We start from the raw sequence: 19,658 nt of genomic DNA, 5'->3' as shown, positions 1-19,658 counted from the left end.
GTGTGACATGGGACAAGTCACCCTCCAGATTCCAGCAGGAATCACAACAGAAGGCATCGTGGTATCTTTGTGGCCTCCCAGGTCTCTGGGCCTCCCCCTGGCCTGGTGCTGGGAGAGGGGACGCTGGGCAGTGTGGTCCCCTGGTGGAGCGGGGCAGTCGGGCCTGGCACCTCGCTACCAAAGATAGTGCGGGTTCAGCCGCCCTGGAGCTGGGCAGCTGGAGAACAGGCGGCGCAGGGGACAGGACACTCACCCGCGGATGGTCTTGAGGGCGGAGTCGCGCCGCAGGTACCTGATGTTCTCGTGGATGGCGGAGCGCAGCCCCTCCCCCGCCTGCCAGTGCTGCTCCAGCCACTGGACCACTGCCTGGTTGTTGTCCCACAGGTAGGCCTGGGCGGGGACAGGCTGCTCAGACGGGACCCTGCGCGGGGCAGGCCCCTGGGACCCCCGCTCGCCCCTGCCCCAGGCCCACCTTGACGGCCCCTTCGGTCTCCACGAACCAGCGGCGCAGCATGGACTGCACGTGCTCCTGGCCCAGGTCGCCGCTGGCGCGCAGCACCTCCTGCTTCACCTGGCCTTCCAGGAGGAGGCGGCGCAGGCGCCAGTACAGGAAGGTGCGGGCCGTCCTCCACTCCAGCACGTCCTGCGGGCGGCCAGGCTGAGCTCCTGTCCCTCCCGAGCTGTCCCCCCTCCAGACAGGCGACAGGCGACAGCGAGGTCGCTGTGCGTGGGGGAGGGACGCTGCCCCGCAGGGGGCGGAGCCCGTCTAAACCAGCACCGGCCACCTCCCCCTCTGGGGACACGCGACATTCCAGCAGGAGAAGCTGGCAGGCAGTGGAGATGATTATGGGATGTCCTCTTGGGGGCATTAGGCCAGGGCTTGGGAGAACCCGGGTGGCACGAGGGCTCCCTTGGGTCCTCGCCTTGGTCAACACTAACCTCGAGCCTCCTGCCACCACCTGGGGCTGTGCAGGGCTCCCGGCTCCCAGCCTAGGGTGTCATTGTGCCGGTGCCACCAGCATGGAGACTTTTGTTTTAAGCTCCTCAGGTGACTCCCAGGTCGGCCCCCCCCCCCTCAGCCCCACTCTCCTCCCCGGTGGGGCCCTGGTGGCCTCAGGGGGTCCTCCCGGGGCCTTACGGAGATGACGCCCTTCTCCAGCATGCGGCCCGGCGTGTCGTGGAGGTCGGCGAACTGCACCGCCACCTGGTGGTAGATGGGGAGCAGCAGCTCCTCGCGCGCCCTCAGCCGGCCCTCCAGCTCCCTGCGCTCCTTCTCCGGGAGCTGGGCCGTCCCTGCGGGGGCAGAGGAGCCGCTCAGGACCCGGGCGCACCTCCGAACACGGCCACACAGGGCAGGGCTGGAGGGGTTTTTTTGACAGTGCATAAACGTCTGCAGGACAGGCGGGCCCCATGAGATACTGGGGCGTTAAGGCTGATGTTCCCCCTAAATCAAGCACCTTCTGTGGGCTCAGGAATAGACTCAGAGGGCAGGACGGTGTTCTACATGCAGCTTTAACTCTGACCCTTCTGTCAGGCCCTCTGCTCCACAGCATACTATCAATTACTATGTTAATACAAATTATAAAATGCAATAAGAAGCCCCGTCCAGTGGCACATGCTTGGGAGGCTGAGGCAGGAGGATGGGAGTTCAAAGCCAGCCTCAGCAACAGAGTGAGACCCTGTGTCTAAATTCAATATAGAATAGGGCTGGGGATGGGGCTCAGGGGTCAAGTGCCCCTGGGTTCAATCCCCAGGACCAAAAAAAAAAAAAAAAAAAAAAAAGAAGAAGAAGAAAGAAAGAAAGAAAATATTCCTATAAGAAGGAGACTTTGTAGTTAGAATCTTCCTATCAAAGATTTAAAGAAATAATGCCAATTGTACACAAATCCAGAAAATAGAACAGACTTCCCAAATCCCCAAGGTCCGCACTACCCTGATGCCAAAACAAAGAACTCACACGTACTGGGCCACACGTCTGGGGAAACCAGTGATAAAGCCGCTGCTGTAACGTGGAGAACAAACGGACACCTGAAGCAGACCACCCCTACAGACCTCGATGAAGCAAAGCCGTCAAACAAAATGGTACAACTTTGATGTCCAGCTGGCAATTCCAAAGGGACAATTTGTGGCTCTCTCTCCAAGCTCGTGCAGAAGCTTTCTGATTTGCTGTCACCCCACTTATTGATTCTTGGTGTTACTTCCTGGGCTCCAGGGTTTTGAACTCGGGGCCTGAGCCGACGTGAGGGGTGTGGAGCTGTTTCTTCTGGCGGCTGCAGTTCCGGGTCTGGACCTGCGGTCTTGGGTCCGTTTTGAGTTGACTTGTGCAGGGCGGCAGGTGAGGGTCTAGTTTCACTCTTGGACACATGGATACCCAGTTTTCCTATTTATTTAAAGGCTGCCTTTTCTCCAAGGCATGTTTTTGGCACCTGTGTTGACTATCAGATGATGGCATCCGTCTGTCTGTCTGCTCTCCATTGCTCTTCGTGTCTGTCTGGATGCCGCTGCCATGCGTTCTGGTACCGCAGCTCCGTGGGGCACCTGGAAGCCCAACGCTGGGATACCTCACACCTGCTCTTCTGGCTCAGGACTGCCTGGTTATTCTGGGTCTTTTATTCTTCCAGATGAATTTTAGGACTGTGTGTGGCCCTCAGTGAAGGATGTCATGGGCATGGCGGTGGGGACTGCATTGAACCTGTGTAACACTCAGGCCTGTTTTGACTGTACTGATTCTGTCTACCCAAGAACGGGGGAGAAAAATCTTTCCCAGCTGCTCCTCCAGCAGGATTAACATCCATAATAGACAAAGAACTCAACCCTTACCACGAAAAACCAATCCAATTAATAAACAGGCAGAAGTACTCAATGGATTTCCTCAAAAGAGGCAACACAAATGGCCAACAAATACATTTAAAAAAATGTTCTACCTCCCTAGCCACCAGGGAAATGCAAATCTAAACTACACTGAGATTTCACCTCACTAGGATGGCAGTCATTACGAATACAAATGATAATAAACGCTGGTGAGGACCCGGGGAAAGGGACACTCCCACGTTGTTCGTAGGACTGGGAACCAGCACAACCACCCTGGAAAGCAGTATGGACAGTCCTCAAAGGACTAGGCAGGGGACCACCATACGACCCAGCTCCCACTCCTCAGTATTATCCAAAGACCTAGAATCACCACCCTCTACGTGTCCCTCTAGGGACACAGGCCTGTCAGTGTGTACAGCAGCACAGTTCACAATAGCCAAGTTATGGAACCAACCGGTGCCTGTCAACAAATGGATGAATGGGTAAAGAAAATGTGTACGGAGTTCTACTCAGCCATACAGGATGGAATGATGGCCACGGGCAGGGGCTCAGGCCTGTCCTCACAGCAGCTCAGGAGGCTGAGGCAGGAGGATGGCGAGTTCAAAGCCAGCCTCAGCAACAGTGAGTCCCTAAGCAACTCAGTGAGACCCTGTCTCTAAATAAAGTACAAACTAGGGCTGAAATGGGGCTCAGGGGTCGGGGGCCCCTGAGTTCAATCTCTGGTATGCCCTCCCCCCTAAAAAGAATGAAATGACGGCATTTGCTGGCAGATGGATGGAACTAGAGAACATGGTGCTCAGTGAAATCAGCCAGACTCAGAAAGTCAAGGGTCAGATGTTTCCTCTCAGATGCAGAAACTGCTGAAAAATAAGGGAGGGGGGACAGAAGGGAGAGGAAGGGGACTGAGGGGGAGGTGGAAGGGACGGGAAGAGGGAAGAGCGGTGGAGAGCAATTGACCCACTGCTCTGTACGTCCATGAAGAACCACCATGAACGTCCTCTCTATAGAGCCTCTCTATAGAGCACTGATTCCAAAACCAAGAATCAACAGGAGGAAGCCCAGCAGAGTAAAGGGAAGGGGAGGGGGGGGCAGAGAGGGAAAGAGGACGCGCTGGGGCCTGAGGAGCCAGCTGGGCTCCGTGCAGGTGTGTTCATGTTGAAACGGACCCACTCTTGGGCCCCACTATGATGCACTAATAAAAACGTTAAATAAATAGGATTCTGTCACCACAATTCTAAGCCCAATACTTTAATTGTTAATCTTTGTGCTAAGAAATAAATTCACAGTGGTGTTATAGGTTCAGCATCCCTGACCCCAAAATCCAAAATCCAAATGCTGCAGAAGCTAGAGCTTCTAAAGTGCCGACATGGTGTCACAGTGGAAAATCCCGGACCGCGTGGCACAGGTCGCCATCAAATTGCAGGTGCATAATGACGTGCATAAATCACCTTCAGGTTTTTATACATAAGGTGTCGAGGAAATGTAAATGAGTTTTGGGTTTAGATGTGGGTCCTGTCCCCAAGAGACCTCATTGTACAGATGCAAATATTCCCAAGTCCAAAAAAATTGACATCTGGAACATACCTGTTCCCAAAGGATAGTAAACCTGTGTGTGTGTGTGTGTTAATGTTAAAATAATTGACTTGGAAATACAAATATTTGGAAAAATCTCACAATTACCATAGCTGTGTTTGGTGTGTCTTTACTGCGTATTTTTTTTTAAAAGAGAGAGAGAGAGAGAATAGATATTTTTTGTAGATGGACACAACACAATGCCTTTATTTTTAAGTGGTGCTGAGAATCGAACCCAGGCCCCAACTGGGCGAGCGCTCTACCACTGAGCCACAACCCCAGCTCTTTACTGCATTTTTAAAAAATATATTATTTTAGTTGATGGATTTTTATTTATTTATTTATTTACTGATTGGTATTGGTACCAGAGATTGAACTCAGGGCCACTCGGCCCCTGGGCCACACCCCCAGTCCTATTGGTATTTTATTTAGAGTCAGGGTCTCCCTGAGTTGCTCAGGGCCTCACTTGTGCTGAGGCTGGCTTTGAACTCGCCATCCTCCTGCCTCAGCCTCCCCAGCTGCTGGGAGGACAGGCGTGCAGCACGGTGCCCGGCTTGGACCTTTACTTTATTCACTCATTTCTCTGCGGTGCTGAGATTTGAACCCAGTGCCTCCCACATACGAGGCAACCGCTCTCCCCCTGAGCCGCAGCCCCAGCCCTCTTTCTTGCTCATTTTTTAATACATTAGAAACCACCATGATGGGACTGGCTGCCCCCCCCCCCGGCCCCTGGCCCCCTCACCTAGCTGCTCCACGAGCTTCTTGTAACCCGGGTCAATGCGCCTCATGGCCTTTACCAGGTCTTTTCTTCTGAACTTAATCTCTACCGTTCCCTCGGGCTCCAGAACGCCCCCCCTGTAAAAAGAAGAGGCAGGAGTGGGTGGGTGCAGGCATGGCCAGCAAGCCCCAGCTCCTGGAGGTGGAGGAAGCTCAGGGTAAGGGAGCTGGGAGACCTGGGTGTCGGCTCTAACACAGATCTGCTGTGTGCTCTCGGGCAAGTCACTTTCCCTCTCTGGGTTTCTGTTTCTATACCCAGGGAAGGAAGGGCTGAACCAACATCTTAAAATGATGCTTTCTCAACTCTGGAGAGCCGCTGAGCTGCATTTCATAACTCTCTCCGTAACAGCGTAACTCCCAGCACGGCCCTTTGTGACTTTCCCGATTCCTGCTCTTCTAGAGTCGGGGCACCGTTTCTGAGCCCTTTAAAGCTTAGAAGGAGTGACAGAGCCCAGCCTGTCCTGTGCCGACAACCCCCTCATCTCCAGCCTTCCCACTCACCCCTCAGCCTACCTCGCCCCCTTCTGCTTTGGAGAGGTTAGAAGCCCTTAGGAAACCGACAGGCAGCTCTGAGCTTCCTAGTGGCCAGAGGGAGAAGTTGATTGAATTTCAACCCTGAGGTGCAGGGTTCCGAGTCTTCCTCAAGGACTGGCCTCAGGAGCCTGCCATGAGGGTCTGGGCACCGTGAAGACAGGACAGGCTGGCTCACTGGACATCGTGACAAAATGCCTGGCTTGAGGCAGGAACTCAGTGACTGCTCAGTGAACTAAGGAAGGAGGCAGGAGTGAACCCAGAACGGGGTGCCCACATTTGGGGAAGAACCACTCTTGAGGACTTTATGTCCGACACAGCAGGTAGCGTAAGGTGCTCCCTCTGAAGGCCCCGACCACCATGACAGGCACTCCTACCACATCCCGTCTGAGAGCCCCTGGGATTTATTCCTCCTGAAGAAAATGCCAAGGTTTCTCCCCCACAAGGAACAGGAGCCCATCATTCAGGTCTTTATCTGGTCACATGTTCCGTCAGGATTCCCCCATCCCAGAGAGGAGTCAGGCGTGGTGACAGACCCTGGGCCCAGAAACTAGCCTCAGAGCCTAGGGGGAGAGGCAGAACTCATATTTCCCTTTTCCTCCTGGCTGCCAGGAGGCTCGTGGGCTTTGGGTCTTTCCTTTAATATTTCATTTTTAATTATGTTATTATTTTGGTATTTCCTTTATTATTTTTCCATGGCAAACTTCCTTGAGGATAAGTTACATAAAAAGAGACAATATCTCTACCACCTGTGGGTTCCAGCTGTTGAGAAAACCCACTCCCGTGCTGCTTTTGCCCCAGTTCAGTGAGGGACCTCTGTCTCCAGGAAACATGGGCTGATGGGGGACCACCCACCTGCTCTCTCTGTCCGCGTACATCTCTATGCACAGGGGGTTGATGGTGGAGTCGAGCACCACCCAGGAGCCCCCGCGCAGCTCCGCGTGGGGTGGGATGTAGATGAGGATGGGCTGTGTGTACTGCCTGAGGCCATCCACGATGTAGGCCCCGAACTTCAGCACCTGGTCGTACATGTCTGGAAGGCAAGGCCACCCGCCCACTTAGGTGACCGGAGGGCCCGGCTCACCCACACGGGAAGCCCACAGCCCAGACGGTCCCTGGGTCCCCAGGGAGCAGGGTCAGCTGGGAGGCTTGGCGAGCACTGGGCTGGGAGGGGGGGCCGACCAGCATAGACGGTCCCCTGAGTGGCAGTGTGGCCCTGGACAGGCCAGTCACCCAGTGTGGCCCGTGTCCTCACCTGTAAACAGAGGCATCGGAAGCAACTCACCTCTGAGACCCCTGCCACCCTGTGTGGCCCACACACAGAGCCCCCAATCCTAACGGCCCCTACTCCCCTGCCCTTACCTCCCACCAAGACACACCCTCCAGGTACTTGGGCACCCTACAGGGTGACGGTAATGTCACCACCAATACGCGCACCTTGTACACTGGAACCTCGCTCTGGCCCCCCAAGGTTGGTTCTATTTTAACTCCTTGCACAAAGGAGGGAAACTGAGGCTCATAGAGGTTGCCCAGCCAGCAAGGATGCACAGCAGATCTGCCTCCCTCCCATGCCAGCCCTTTCCTCTGCATCCCACTGACAGCCACTGTGTCTGGAGATGCATGGTGCTTAGGGAGCCTGCACAGCCCTAAGGTCACCTGAGGCTTGGAGCAGTCCCAGGGAAGGCGGGTGGGTGCATGTCCTTCTCATCTTACCAAGTGGGGAGGTGACAGCCAGGCCACCCAACCTCCCCACCCTGCCACTCAGATGTGACCTCTAGGAAGCCACACAGCCTCTGACATGTGGCTCTTCATCTATAAAAAAAGGGCGGTGTTACCTGAACCACCTCTGGTTTCCAGGAGGAACAGCTAAGGGGACAGTGGGGGCAGGACGTGCAGAAGGTGCTGCCCGGGGACCAAGGCTGCAGTGACCACATGGACGGACCAGGCGGCCCTACCTTTCATGCCCCCGGAGAAGCCCCTCCAGTTGGCAAAGATCAGCAGAGGCAGCTTCTCGCGGTTGAAGTCCTTGATGACCTGGGCGGTTTTGTAGGCCGAGTCTGGGAACCACACCTGGCCCGCCTGCTGGGTGATCTGGAACACGGACGGCCCGTGTCACACGCCCCGAACGGCCGTGGGTTGCTGGGACTCCAGCCCCAGCCTGACCCTGGCACCAACACTGGACCCAGGAGGCTCAAAGCTCATCTGCCTCATGTGACACTCACCAAGCAGCAGAGGGTCCCACTGTCCCCACATCTAAGCTCAGAGAGGTGCCAAGCTAGTCAAGGCCACACTGAGACCCCGCAAAGCAGTCCCCCACCCCCGGGCAGTCCCCACTGTGGGCTGCAGCTGATGGCGGAAACAGCAGTGGGGGCAGGGCTGGGGGAGGGGGCTCCCCAGGACCTACCATCCCCCCAGAGGTAGCAGACACACTTCAATGGAGAGGGCCCCAGGGACACTCCCAGCCACCCAGGGCCATGGCCCTTGCTTCCGAGCCTCCGGGCTGGGATAGTGGGACCCTCTCCTACCAGCAGAATGACGCCCAGCAGCCACAGCCCCTCACCTTGGCCTCGGAATCAAGGTTGGCAGGGTCCGCGGGGACCGCCATCTCCATGGTCCGCGTCTCCACGGCGATGACTCCGACGGGGATCCCCCCCAGCCTGGAAGGTGAGCACACGTGAGCCGGGCACCGGGCAGCCCCTGGGCAGACCTCGGGGTGGGAACCAGGGTGTACCCAGCCCTGGCTGCAGGGTTCTGGGAGTGGGGACAAGGCCATGTGGAGTAGAATGCTGGTTTCACTCTGGTGGATTAATAGATGGCAAAAAAAAGCTCCAAGAACCTGGCAAGCCGGGGGTCCAGCAGGTGCCCATGCCCTGTCGGGTGAGGGGCCACTGGGGCTGCAGCAGCTGGCCTGAGAGGACTTCCTGTGACAACAGCTGCACTCCTCACCTGGACTGTCCCATAGGGCAGCTCTCGTGGGCAAGGAGACGCCCAGGTGACCTCTGTCATTTAAATCCTAACTTTAGACATTTTTTTTTTGGCTGGGGATCGAGCCCAGGGCCTTGCACGTGCAAGGCGAGTGCTCTAGCCCTGAGCCACACCCCAGCCTTAAATTGCCCCTCCACCCGTCACCTGCAGCTGGTGATGACCACAGCACAGAGAAAAAACCACCTGTGGAGAGGGCCAAGGGACACTGAGCCTGATGGAAACTGAGCTCAGGGGTCACCGTGACATCAGGACCGTCACCTCGTACTGGTGGCCACCCCGGGTCACGCACTTCATGGGGACATTCTCGATCACTCATGCAATGACCCTATGGGCAGGTGGGGACGGCCATCTCTGGACCAAGGGCCTCCGTGTGGAAGGAGGCGTGGATGTCGTCTCCAGTTTTCATGAAAAATGCGTTTAAAATAGACACAGAGAACGCAACTTTGCGCCCAACCGTGCTTAGGATTTTAATATTTCTTGTCCAGGAAGGTAGATAATAACTATGACAGGGACACCGCCACGTGGGCGCCCTGCGTGGCACTTCCGGTCTGTAACGCACTGCTGCGCTTACGGCCACAGAGGCCCTCTGGGTAGGACGACCACCCCATTCTACAGAGGAGGGCTTGGAGGCCCAGAGGCCTGTGGACGTAGCTCCACGTGCTGCCAGGGATGTGAGTGGTGAGTCATGAGGGCTCCATGGGGGAAGGTCCCCAAAGATGAGGACCATGGGGCTAGAGGGGCGCTCACTTGAGCATTCAAGTGTTGATGGCTTCCGTCGGCTGCGGTGCCCTCCGGGGCTCCTTACACGGAGTCAGAGTGTTGAGGGTCTGAGGTTTTCCAGAAGGGTACCAGGGCCACCTTCTGAGGCCCAAAGGGACCCCACGGCTAGGGGACTGACGCTAGGGACAAGGTCCCGGCCCCAGGAGCAGCTGGTGAGGTGCCTCTAAGGCCACAGATGAGAACAGAATCTACGGACGGCTTCATCATCCAGGAAACCTTTGGCCAAACGGGGTTTTTTCTTCCAGAAAATCCTGGGGCCAAGGAGGAGACACCCCTGGGACCCTGGGATGCTGGGAGTCCCAGCGCCTGGCGAGGCCGGGGGTTCGCAGACTGCTCCCGTCCTGTCATCAGGGTTACCTGGCTCGTCCCGTCACCACCGTCTGGGCCCAGGGCGCCATGATTTCCTTGAAACTGCCCTGGTCGAAGAAGCCACTCTGCCAGGTCCCCTTCAGAGCTGTGGGCAGGAGACAGGAGCCCAGGTGGAGGGGCTGGTGACGCCCCAGGCTGGCGTCCTCATCTGAGGACGGCCTGACCTTGACCTCACAGCCCAAATGCCCTTTTCTCCCTAAAAACGCACAGCTCCCCACCACTCGCCTCCCAAAACAAAACAGCAGCAACAAAAGCCACACGGCAAAGACAACATGGAGCCTGTCAGCCCACGTGGAGGGCCAGCCGCCTCCAGCTGAGTGATGCCTCAGGCCCTGCCCTCCTGCCCAAGAGCATGCCTTCCGGGCACCTCTTTCCGGAAGAGACACAGCCCTGGAAGACACCCCTGAACTGCAGCCTGGGAACCACTGCGCTGGGAAGAGCCCCCCACGTCCCAGAGTAGGATAGAAACAATGTGACATCCAGGCCACTTCTGGGAAGGAAACAGCAACTTCCATCCACAGCGTGGCGTAGGTGGCTTCAGTAGTGACAAGAGGATGCAAGCCTGCGGGGAGTGTCTCAAGCTGCAGGCGTGAGCGACGGAGGCTGGTGCCGGGCACCAAGCAGCCCACTTGGGCTCTGTGGCAGGGCTGGCCGGACTCCACGGAGCAAGGTTCCAGCACAAAGTGGCTCATTTCTGAACTGAGTCAGACACGGGCCCTCCGTGCTCACAGGTGCAAGGGCCCCAGAGGAGAGCAGAGAGGGACGCAACCACAGAGATGCTTCTGTTGGCCAGAGGGTCACGTCCCCGCATCAGCACACAGCTCAGTGAGCAGAGCACATCTGCAGGGAGCAGCAGGTGGAATTCGACCCCTGGGATACAGTGACAGGTGTCAGGGGAGCTCAGCTTTCCGGTCCATTCTGGTTGCTCAGAATGTAATGACATACCTCTAAGAGACAGAGCCATCCCCTTCAGAAGGGGAGAGGTGTGTGTGTGTGTGTGTGTGTGTGTGTGTGTGTGTGTGTGTGTCAAAGAGGCCAAGCTGCCCATCCATCAGAGACCCCTTCCATTTATGAGCCCCAGAAACTACAGCTGTTTCCAACACTCATTGGTCAATGACTCCAGAAAACCATAGAGTAAAATCTCCATCCCCCAACTCCACTAGCCTCTCAGCTTAGGGACATCCCTCTGGGATATGGGGAAAATATCAGTGCTTCCACCTTCAGGCTCTTTTATCTCAGGCCCAGAAAAGAAACCAAAGTTCCAGGTCCCTGGCAACACACTTAAGGACTTACTTGGGTGAGGCCTTCCGGCAAGCATCCACCGGGGGTCGTAGGGGGCTCTGGACGGGAGAAATTCAACTTCTCTGTCAATAGGATCAGTGGGTGTGATGATAGGGACCGGGCTGAGGTTATCCTAGAAAAGAAAGCCGTCTCCAATTCAGTTTCCAGGGCTTCTCAGTAACACCTGTAGTTGTAGTTTTTTGCCTCTGACTATGATTACGCCTGGTTATGCAGCAATAGCCTCTCACTCGGGCTTTGGAAGCCAATGTTCTGGTTGGGAAATGCCAGGCAAGGTCTAGCTCTATGGATTCTTTTGAAATCCAGTTTCAGGAGTCCTGAGTGCATTCCACCATTCAAATGGATTTGATGAAGGTGGGGAGTGAAGGTCATTCCTTTTTAAAAAATCATTATGATTCCACCAAAACAGCAACCAGCAGCTCGCACAGGGCTGGGTATCAGAGAGGCAGGCGGGAGGAGGGAATGAACCCAGCCACATCTGAAGGGCTTCCCACCCCTCACCCTCCACACCACCCAAATGGGCTTGATGATAGAGTCCTCTAGGCTCTAAGCCCAGGGGCGATCCTGCACCTTTGGCATATAGGAGAGCCACTCCAGGATGGTGTAGACCCCTTCAAAGTCATCCGGCACAGTAATGTGGGAGACGCCATTGAAGTGCATGATCTGAACACCGCCCAGCTGGTTGTTGGACGTGTAGACCTCTCTTCCCAGCACCTGCTTCGACACAACGGGGTTAGCAAAGTCCTGCGTGGCCAGAGCCCTTCCATCTGTTGGGAATCACCTTGCCCAGCGTGGGTCTCAATCCCGGCTGCACATGACAATCAACCGGGAGCTTTCAAACCCTTTGCCACCCAGCTCGTACCCAGACCAGTGACCCTAGAACCTGATGTCAGGAATCATTTGTCATTGTGCCTTGTCCAGTTTCCTACAAAGCATCTTGCCACTTCAATATTTTTTAATGTAAAATAGTTCCATCAGAGGAGCTTAAAACTTATTTTATTTTGGCTCAGAAGGTGCCCAGATAATTACAAATTGGAACAACAGCTCTCACACGGTAGGAATGAGACCTCCTGGGAGAGATTCTCCACCAGAGGTCAATGGAATTTTTAAATGACCCTTGGCCCCACGACCCCCCGCGGGGACCCTCGGGTCACCTTGTTGAGGGCGCTGGCCCCCGTGAGGATGATGTGGGAGTTCTCCACCTGGATCACCCGCTGGCCCAGCCTCACCAAGTAGGCCCCGATCCCGAGGGCGCGGCAGGTCACCTGTGGAGACAGGGCCCCTTCTGAGTCCCACAGGGTGGCATCGCCCTACCCGCAGAGAGGAAGGACTCAATGGCCTGCAAGGCACAGATGCAGGTCACCTCCTGGTCAAGGGCAACCTGATCTGGGGCCAAACAGCAAAACCAAGGCTCATTCTTGGAACCGCTGGTTGGGTGCAGCTTGGTTTCTGCTGTCACGTGGGTCTTCCCTGTCCCCAGCCTGGCCATATGGGAGTTAGCAAAACTTGAAGAGGGAGCGAGCCTGGTGGGGGGGCCTTGGGTCCCTAGGGACACACCCTGAAAGAGGACTGTGGGACCCCAGCCCCTTCCTCTCTCCCTCTGGCTTTCCGGCCATGAGGTCAGAGAGATGTCCCTCTGCCACAGGCCTTCACCATGGTGTGCTGCCTGGCGGCGGCCCCAAAGCCAACTGATCATGGACTAGACCCTCCTAAACGGTGAGTCAAAATGAACCTTTTGTCCTGGTAAGTTGATTTTCTCGGGCATTTGCTACCCTGACAGAAAGCCGACTAGCAAGAAGAGGAGGGGCTGTAGGGAGAGCAGCAGACGGGAGGCTGGGATTCAGCCGCTCTGGGCAGCTTCTCTGGGCTCAGCCGTTCACAAGGGATCTCGTTCTCTTGCCCTGACACAAGGACATCCAGGAGTGTGAGCAGAAACTGAGGAAATCCAGGTAGGGTCTGGAGCAGGCCCACAGCCCTGTGCCACGTCACCTTCCTGGTTTTGATAATCACTGTGGCAGGTAGGATACTGTCGAGGGGGAGCTGGACAAGGGGCACCCGGGAATTCTCTCTACCACCCTGTGGCTTCGAATGAGTCCCAAACTGTTCGAAATTCAAAGAGATGGGCTATTCATGTGTGCCTAGGAAACAAGCCTGAAAAAGACTCATGGCCAACTTGATTTTCTAGGTAGAAAATGGAGCTCCAACACCGTGTGTAACAGTAAGGCCTTGAGTGACAGCTTACCATTGAGGAGACTGTCAGTATGGCTACGAGAAGAAGCAGGGGACGTTTTTTGGAAAGGTCATGGGGGGTGTGTGGGAGGGGGAAATATTCATTTTATACCAGTTAAAGTCAAGTTAAAGGTTTTTCTAAACCCTTAACCTCTTTAAAATAAGAAAAGATTACAGGGCTGGAGCTGTGGCTCAGTGGTGGAGCGCTCGCCTCACACGGGCGGGACCTGGGTTTGATCCTCAGCACCACATAAAAATAAATAAACAATGTAAAGGTATTGCATCTAACCAAAAAAAATAAATATTTAAAAAAAAAAAGAAAAGATTGGACCCCGACTCAAACAAGCCAACTACAAAAGGTAACTGTTAAAACTGGGTTCTGCCAGGGTTGGGTTGGAGCTCAGTGGTACAGCACTTGCCTAGCATGGGTTCGATCCTCAGCACCACATTGAGAAATAAATAAATAAAAATAAAACAAACAAACAAACTGGGTTCTGATGGGCACCCAGTAGTGCCTGTGATCCTAGTGGCTCAGGAGGCTGAGGCAGGAGGATGGCGAGTTCAAAGCCAGCCTCAGCAAAAGCGAGGCCCTAAGCAACTCAGTGAGACCCTGTCTCTAAATTAAATACAAAATAGGGCTGGGAATGCCCCTGAGTTCAATCCCTGGTACCAGAAAAAAACACTGAGTTCTGATATTAAAGAACTGAGGGTTTTATTGGGTCGTATTAATAGGATTGAGGTTATATAAATGGGAGAAAGATTCTTCTCCATTAAGGGTCCACCCTGAAGCCCATTATGTCCCATCGTCCCATTTATGGAAACTGAGCGACAAACATTCCACTTAGGTAACGCTGAAATAAATCTATTTTGAGAGTTTTATTCTTTGGAGAAAAGTAATAGGTGATAGTATTCACACATATTACTAATGACAGTAAATCACACAATTAGATTGTGATTTCCACCTGTTTTAACGCACTGTGTCCGTTTTGTAGAAATAGTCACAGAACTGAAAACTTGGGTCTCAACGGGCTACTGGGAGAAGAGACCTGCTAGGAGAGTTGGCTTTAAAACACTGTGAGATGGGTGCAAACTAGGAGTGCTACGTGTGGGTCCCTGGTGGAGCTGCGTGATGTCACCTAGGGCTCACAGCCAAGTCCCTCGACTTCTGTGACAAGCGCATAGTTTCTGTAATAGAAAAGAAATCGGGGTGCTCACCATGCTGATGGTGACGATCTCTTCGTAGGCCAGGGAGGACTCCCCAGCAATCGTGCCCGAGCCCCTCAGGTTCTCCACGCCCAGGCCGTCGTCCTTCCCGATGATGTCCGTGATGACGTACCTTAGAGCCAAGCGCGGGTGAAAGACTGAACTCAGTCCCCCCAAAGTTCAAGGGGGTGTGTGTCTCCCAAGGCCCCAGAGCAGGAGGGATGAGTGAGGGAAGGGACTGGAACAGGTGACAGGAAAGCAAAGGGCAGGGACCCTCAGGTTTGGCACTAAACGTCTAAAGGTCAAGTTCAACAGATGTCACCCTCCCCCAACCAACGATGTCTGCTGTCCAGGGGCTCTCGGCGACTATCGTCCCCACCCCTCATGGCTCCAGAGCAGTCTAGACCAGCTTTTGGTCTCCAGAGAGGTGGGGGTCCACAGTTCATGATCGACCAACCAAGATCTCATGGCCACCTTAAAACGAGAAGTGCCGGTTAGCCAAACCCTGTTAGGACGTCACAGAGCACTGTGGTGGGTTAAAGGCTCTGAGAAGGCCCGCAGGAAGGAGTTATTAGAACCCATTTCACTTGGAGCTTCTCAAAACACTCTTGACTTCCTTAAACTTAATTGACTATGGAAATTTAAAAAATATATATTTTTTTAAAGTTTTCCCCCACATATCATTCAGAAAATCACACCTGGGAAATTCTCTGGTCAACCATTAAGACAAATAAACAGGATTTTCCCCGAAAAGACAGGCAGGAGCCTCTGACACCCTCAAAGACCTGACCCTTGCCTCTCACCCGCTCCTTCCCAGGTTACCACGGCACCAATTTGGATACCTGGGGGATAAAGGGAGCCTCTAGCTCCTGGGACATCATGGGAATTGAGAAAGGGGACCAACAGCACCCACTGGAGCAGAGATGGAGTCCCTGTTACGAGCGGAGGTGACCACAAGTGAAATCAGGGCCCTGGTAAGTCACTCACCTGGACTCCCCGGCCTCCTCGATGTGCTTGCAGTGGACGGAATTCAGGGCGCTGATTCTGGTGTAGTCTTGGGGCGTCAGGTACAGGTATTTGAATCCCTTAAAAACACACTTCAGTGAGCCTGTGAGCCCATCCCCCGCCTCCACGAGCCCCTGCCGTGTTTTCAAGGTCAGCACCACAAGGACGTTAACAACAGGACATCCAGGAGACCCTGTCAGAACCCTCCTGTCAACAGGCAGCTGCAGCCTGAGGGTCGGCTCCGGCTCAGCACTTCCCACCGTCCTACAGCAGTCTCACCACCCCCTGGTTGCTCCACTTTTCAGTATCGCTCCTCCAAGAAACCCTTCCAGGTATTCTTTCTCCCTGTTGCTAACCTCCCCCAAGAAAAAACAACATTAATGATCACTGTCACTGGGTATGGTGGCACCCGCCTGTCATCCTAGCAGCTTAGGAGGCCGAGGCAGGAGGATCATGAGTTCCAAGCCAGCCTCAGCAACTTAGGGAGGCCCTAAGCAGCTCAGTGAGACCCTGTCTCTAAAGAAAATCACAAAAAAAGGGAAGGGCCGGGTGTGTGGCTCAGGGGTTGAGTGCCCCTGAGTTCAATCCCTGGCACCAAAAATAAATAAATAAAAGATCAACCGCTGTGCCCTGTTTGTGCACCATGTGTGTTGTACCCACAAGTCGACCATCCCTTATCCAAAATGCTTGGGACTGGAAGTGCCACAATTCAGATATTTTCAAATCTTGGAATATCTGAAATCTCAGCCACATAAGGTCTCGGAGATGGAGTGGGAAATTCTTCTGTTTCATGTGGCCCTGCACACACAGGCCGGAGGGAGCACGATTCCACGTTTGAGGAACTTTGTGCTTTTCCATCAAGAGGTCAGGTGTGGGAGCTTCCTGGTGGCATCCTATCCATGGTCAAAACGCTTCAGATTTGGGATCATTTTGGATCTGGGATTTTTGGATTAGGGGTGGTCAACTTCTACAAGAACAGAGTTTTTTTTTCTTTGCTGTCCCCCAAATGAATCTTGTCCCCTTGGTCGAGGGAGCATTTCCCCAGCCTCCGGTTGGGAAGGGCAGGTGTCCCCTGTGGTCTCGGATCAGGACAGGTGGACTTTTCTCCCATTCATTCCGCCTTTTATTGCAGTGGGGTCTCTATGTCCCCAGGTGACCTCTAAGAGCTTCCTGAGCCCAGGGCGGTGCTTTCCCTCACTCACACGTTCAGGAGAAGCTCGGCACGCACCGGCTCAGCATTCATCAGCTTGTTTTCATGACCGTCCCTCCCAGGGGCCTGGGACACTTCCTCCTAATCCCAGCGACACTGGTGGACCATGAGACTCACACGGGCACTTCGTCTCTCGGTGGGATATGGACTTCAGACATTTAAAAGGCTGGGCCTCTTTTTCTGTCACCTTCCAGGTGCCATCAGCCCCACACACCATAGAGGAGAGGCCGGACAGCTCGTCTGGGGTGAGGATCTTGTTCAGATGGAAGATTTCCATAGGTAAACGGGGTATCCTGGGCTCGGATCCAGGTCTCCACTCAGAATTCATTTCTGTTTCGTTTACACGGGGACTCAGAGGTGGAAGGTGATTTCATTCCATATTTCTAGTGCACCTGCCTGTTGACCGTCACCTGTCCTGAGTCAGGTGTGGAATGCTACACTTGGGGTTTCAGGTGGGCACCTCAAAAAGTTTTGAATGTTGAAGCGTTTTCGATTTCAGGTTTGAGCTGAGGACGCTGGCTGGGTACCAGCTAGCCTGCCCCACTCCCCACCCCAGCTCCCAGACGTACCTTGTGGGGGTCTTCGGGGTCCACCCAAGCCACCTGGAACATGTGCTTGATCTCTTCGGCCAGGCCGATGCGGGCCCCGCTGTTGGCGGCCAGGTAGATCTTGGGGATGCCCTCGGCCCGGGCCATCTCGGACGCCCTCAGGTAGAGAAGATCCTCCCTGGGGCCAAAGGACCCAATGCGGAAGGTGATGTCGTTGCTGATGACAATCACATCCCGGCCTTCTGGATACTCCTGGGTCTTGAACCTCATTTTGAAGGCCACCATGCCCACCTGCAAGGGACACCGGTGCATAAAGAAAGCGTTTTCTTTCTTCCTAGGAAAAGTCTTGGAAAGGCTGACACGGGCCAGTAGTGGGCTCTGCCAACGCCCACCTCGTTTCCACCTGGCAGCCGGTTCATCTCCACCAGCTGGCCCTGAGAGTCCAGCACTAATTCCGTGTAGGTCAGGATGTCTTTGGGGTACTTCTCCGGGGAACCCCACAGTTTAAAGAGAGCCTGGGAGAGGGGAGAAAAGAGGAAAAACATCATCAGTAGAGAGGTACTGTCCTTCCTGGTTGTCACAAAAGAAGGGTGAATTTCCTAGTTCTTTTTCCTTTTTAATCATAAAACATTTAAAGCACACCAGGAGAAAATAAAAAGCATGCAGAATAATAAACCCCTAGTCCCTATCCAATGGCTTAAATCTTTTCATATTTGCTTAAGATTTTTTGGGGAGGTGGGGGCAGGGCCTTGCTATGTTGCCCAGGTTGGTCTTGAACTTCTGGATTTGAAAGATCCTCCTGCCTCAGCCTCCTGAGAAGCTGGGAATACAGGTGCACATGCTTGTGCCCAGCTCTGCTTAAGAATTTTTCAAAGAAAGAAGATAGAGTCCCTGGTGCAACCCTCCCCCATCTTCCCTCTCCCTTCTTCCAAATCCCTGCAAATCATTATCCTGAATTTAGTGTCTACCCGCCAGCCCTGGGTACGCTTTTAATTTTACTTTATCATACATGCATACATGTATGATGTGAAGACACATGATATTATTTCGTGTGAAAAACTTGACATAAATGGTATCTCACGAAAACCCATCTTTCTGCAACTGACTTATTTTACTCTCCATTACACTTGAGAGATTTATAATAGTGGTACATTTAGCTCTGGTTTATTTCACAATCCCTCTGTCACAGTTTTCTGTAATGGGAATATAGCACTATTTATCTATATAACCCTGCTGAGGTTGTCCCCAGGTATCCAGCGCTCTGTGTTATCAATAGTGCTATGGTGAATTCTCAGAGCCTCTTCTTACAGGTGAGAGTTTCTCCAGGTGTGTGTATATGTCCACACACAGGTAACACACACACACACACACACACACACCTAGGAACTTCTGGGCCTCAGGCATGTGAAGCTTTCACTTTACTTGATCCTACTGTACAGCTCCCTGAGTTTTTGAACCCCTTAGAAGCTCAGCAAGACTGAGTAAGAGCTCCTCTGTGCCACATCATCTCCAACGCCTGGTTTTGTTGACTGTTTAAATGTTTACCCACCTGCTGGCTATGAAACCCTACGGGTGTCTGACCTGCGGTTCACCCACTCCTAGTGAGAGACATGCCTTTGATTGTCTGCTGACCACAAGTTTCTTTTTCTCAAGATTCCTGTGGATAACCTTTGCTCCTATTTGTAAAAATTTTTTTTGTTACAGATGGACACAACACCTTATTTTTTTTACTTATTTTTTTATGTGGTGCTGAGGATGGAACCTAGCACCTCACACATACATGGCAAGCGCTCTACCACTGAGCCACATCCCCAGCCCTTTTTCATATTTATTTAGGTCTTATTTATTTAGACAGCATCTCTAAATAACAAGACAGGGGTCTCGCTAAGTTGCCGAGGCTGGCTTTGTACCCTCCATCCTCCTGCCTCAGCCTCCCAAGCCAATGGGATCATAGGCGTGTGCCACCTCACCCGGCAAGTTTTAATTTTAAGTTTTAATGTGACTCAATTTATGGGTCTTTTTCTGTGTAGTTTATGCTACACACAAACTGATTTCATGTGGCTTTAATCCTCTTAGATTTATGTTTGTTTATCAAATTTGCTTTTTCCCATCAGGTAGTAGAGCTCGCCCCCTGCCCATGTGCAATCCCACCTCTGGGTCCCGTGCATTAGGAGTGGGTCTGAGTCCAGGCTCTGGGTTCTGTCCCACTGGTCCATCAGCTCAGCTCCAGCCCAGGGCACCACATCATTCTAATTACTGCAGCTTCAAAATAAGTCACGACATCTGCCAAGGTAAGTGCACCTGACTTTGTTCTTTTTCAAAACTGCTTTTGCTATTCA

The 19,658-nt window shown here is 53.6% G+C and overlaps 1 protein-coding gene across 1 annotated transcript in view; it reads right to left on the bottom strand.

Annotated features, from left to right (window-relative positions):
* Acacb (acetyl-CoA carboxylase beta) overlaps window positions 1–19,658 on the bottom strand; it is a 130,496-nt gene that overhangs the window by 1,697 nt on the left and 109,141 nt on the right. Inside the window, exons 38-52 of the mRNA XM_026409178.2 lie at window positions 17,712–17,834; window positions 17,341–17,610; window positions 15,544–15,641; window positions 14,569–14,689; window positions 12,279–12,389; window positions 11,695–11,838; window positions 11,119–11,239; window positions 9,814–9,910; window positions 8,252–8,348; window positions 7,647–7,782; window positions 6,547–6,724; window positions 5,126–5,238; window positions 1,139–1,293; window positions 473–643; window positions 254–390 (exon numbers count right to left, since the gene is read on the bottom strand). Coding sequence (XP_026264963.2) covers window positions 254–390; window positions 473–643; window positions 1,139–1,293; window positions 5,126–5,238; window positions 6,547–6,724; window positions 7,647–7,782; window positions 8,252–8,348; window positions 9,814–9,910; window positions 11,119–11,239; window positions 11,695–11,838; window positions 12,279–12,389; window positions 14,569–14,689; window positions 15,544–15,641; window positions 17,341–17,610; window positions 17,712–17,834 — 2,072 coding nt within the window. The remainder of the gene's footprint in view (window positions 1–253; window positions 391–472; window positions 644–1,138; window positions 1,294–5,125; window positions 5,239–6,546; window positions 6,725–7,646; window positions 7,783–8,251; window positions 8,349–9,813; window positions 9,911–11,118; window positions 11,240–11,694; window positions 11,839–12,278; window positions 12,390–14,568; window positions 14,690–15,543; window positions 15,642–17,340; window positions 17,611–17,711; window positions 17,835–19,658) is intronic.

The sequence above is a fragment of the Urocitellus parryii genome, chromosome 3 (assembly GCF_045843805.1).
Source record: "Urocitellus parryii isolate mUroPar1 chromosome 3, mUroPar1.hap1, whole genome shotgun sequence".
Taxonomy (NCBI): Eukaryota; Metazoa; Chordata; class Mammalia; order Rodentia; family Sciuridae; genus Urocitellus; species Urocitellus parryii.
Note: the sequence above shows the minus strand (reverse complement) of the source record. Positions and strands in the feature narration are given on the sequence as shown.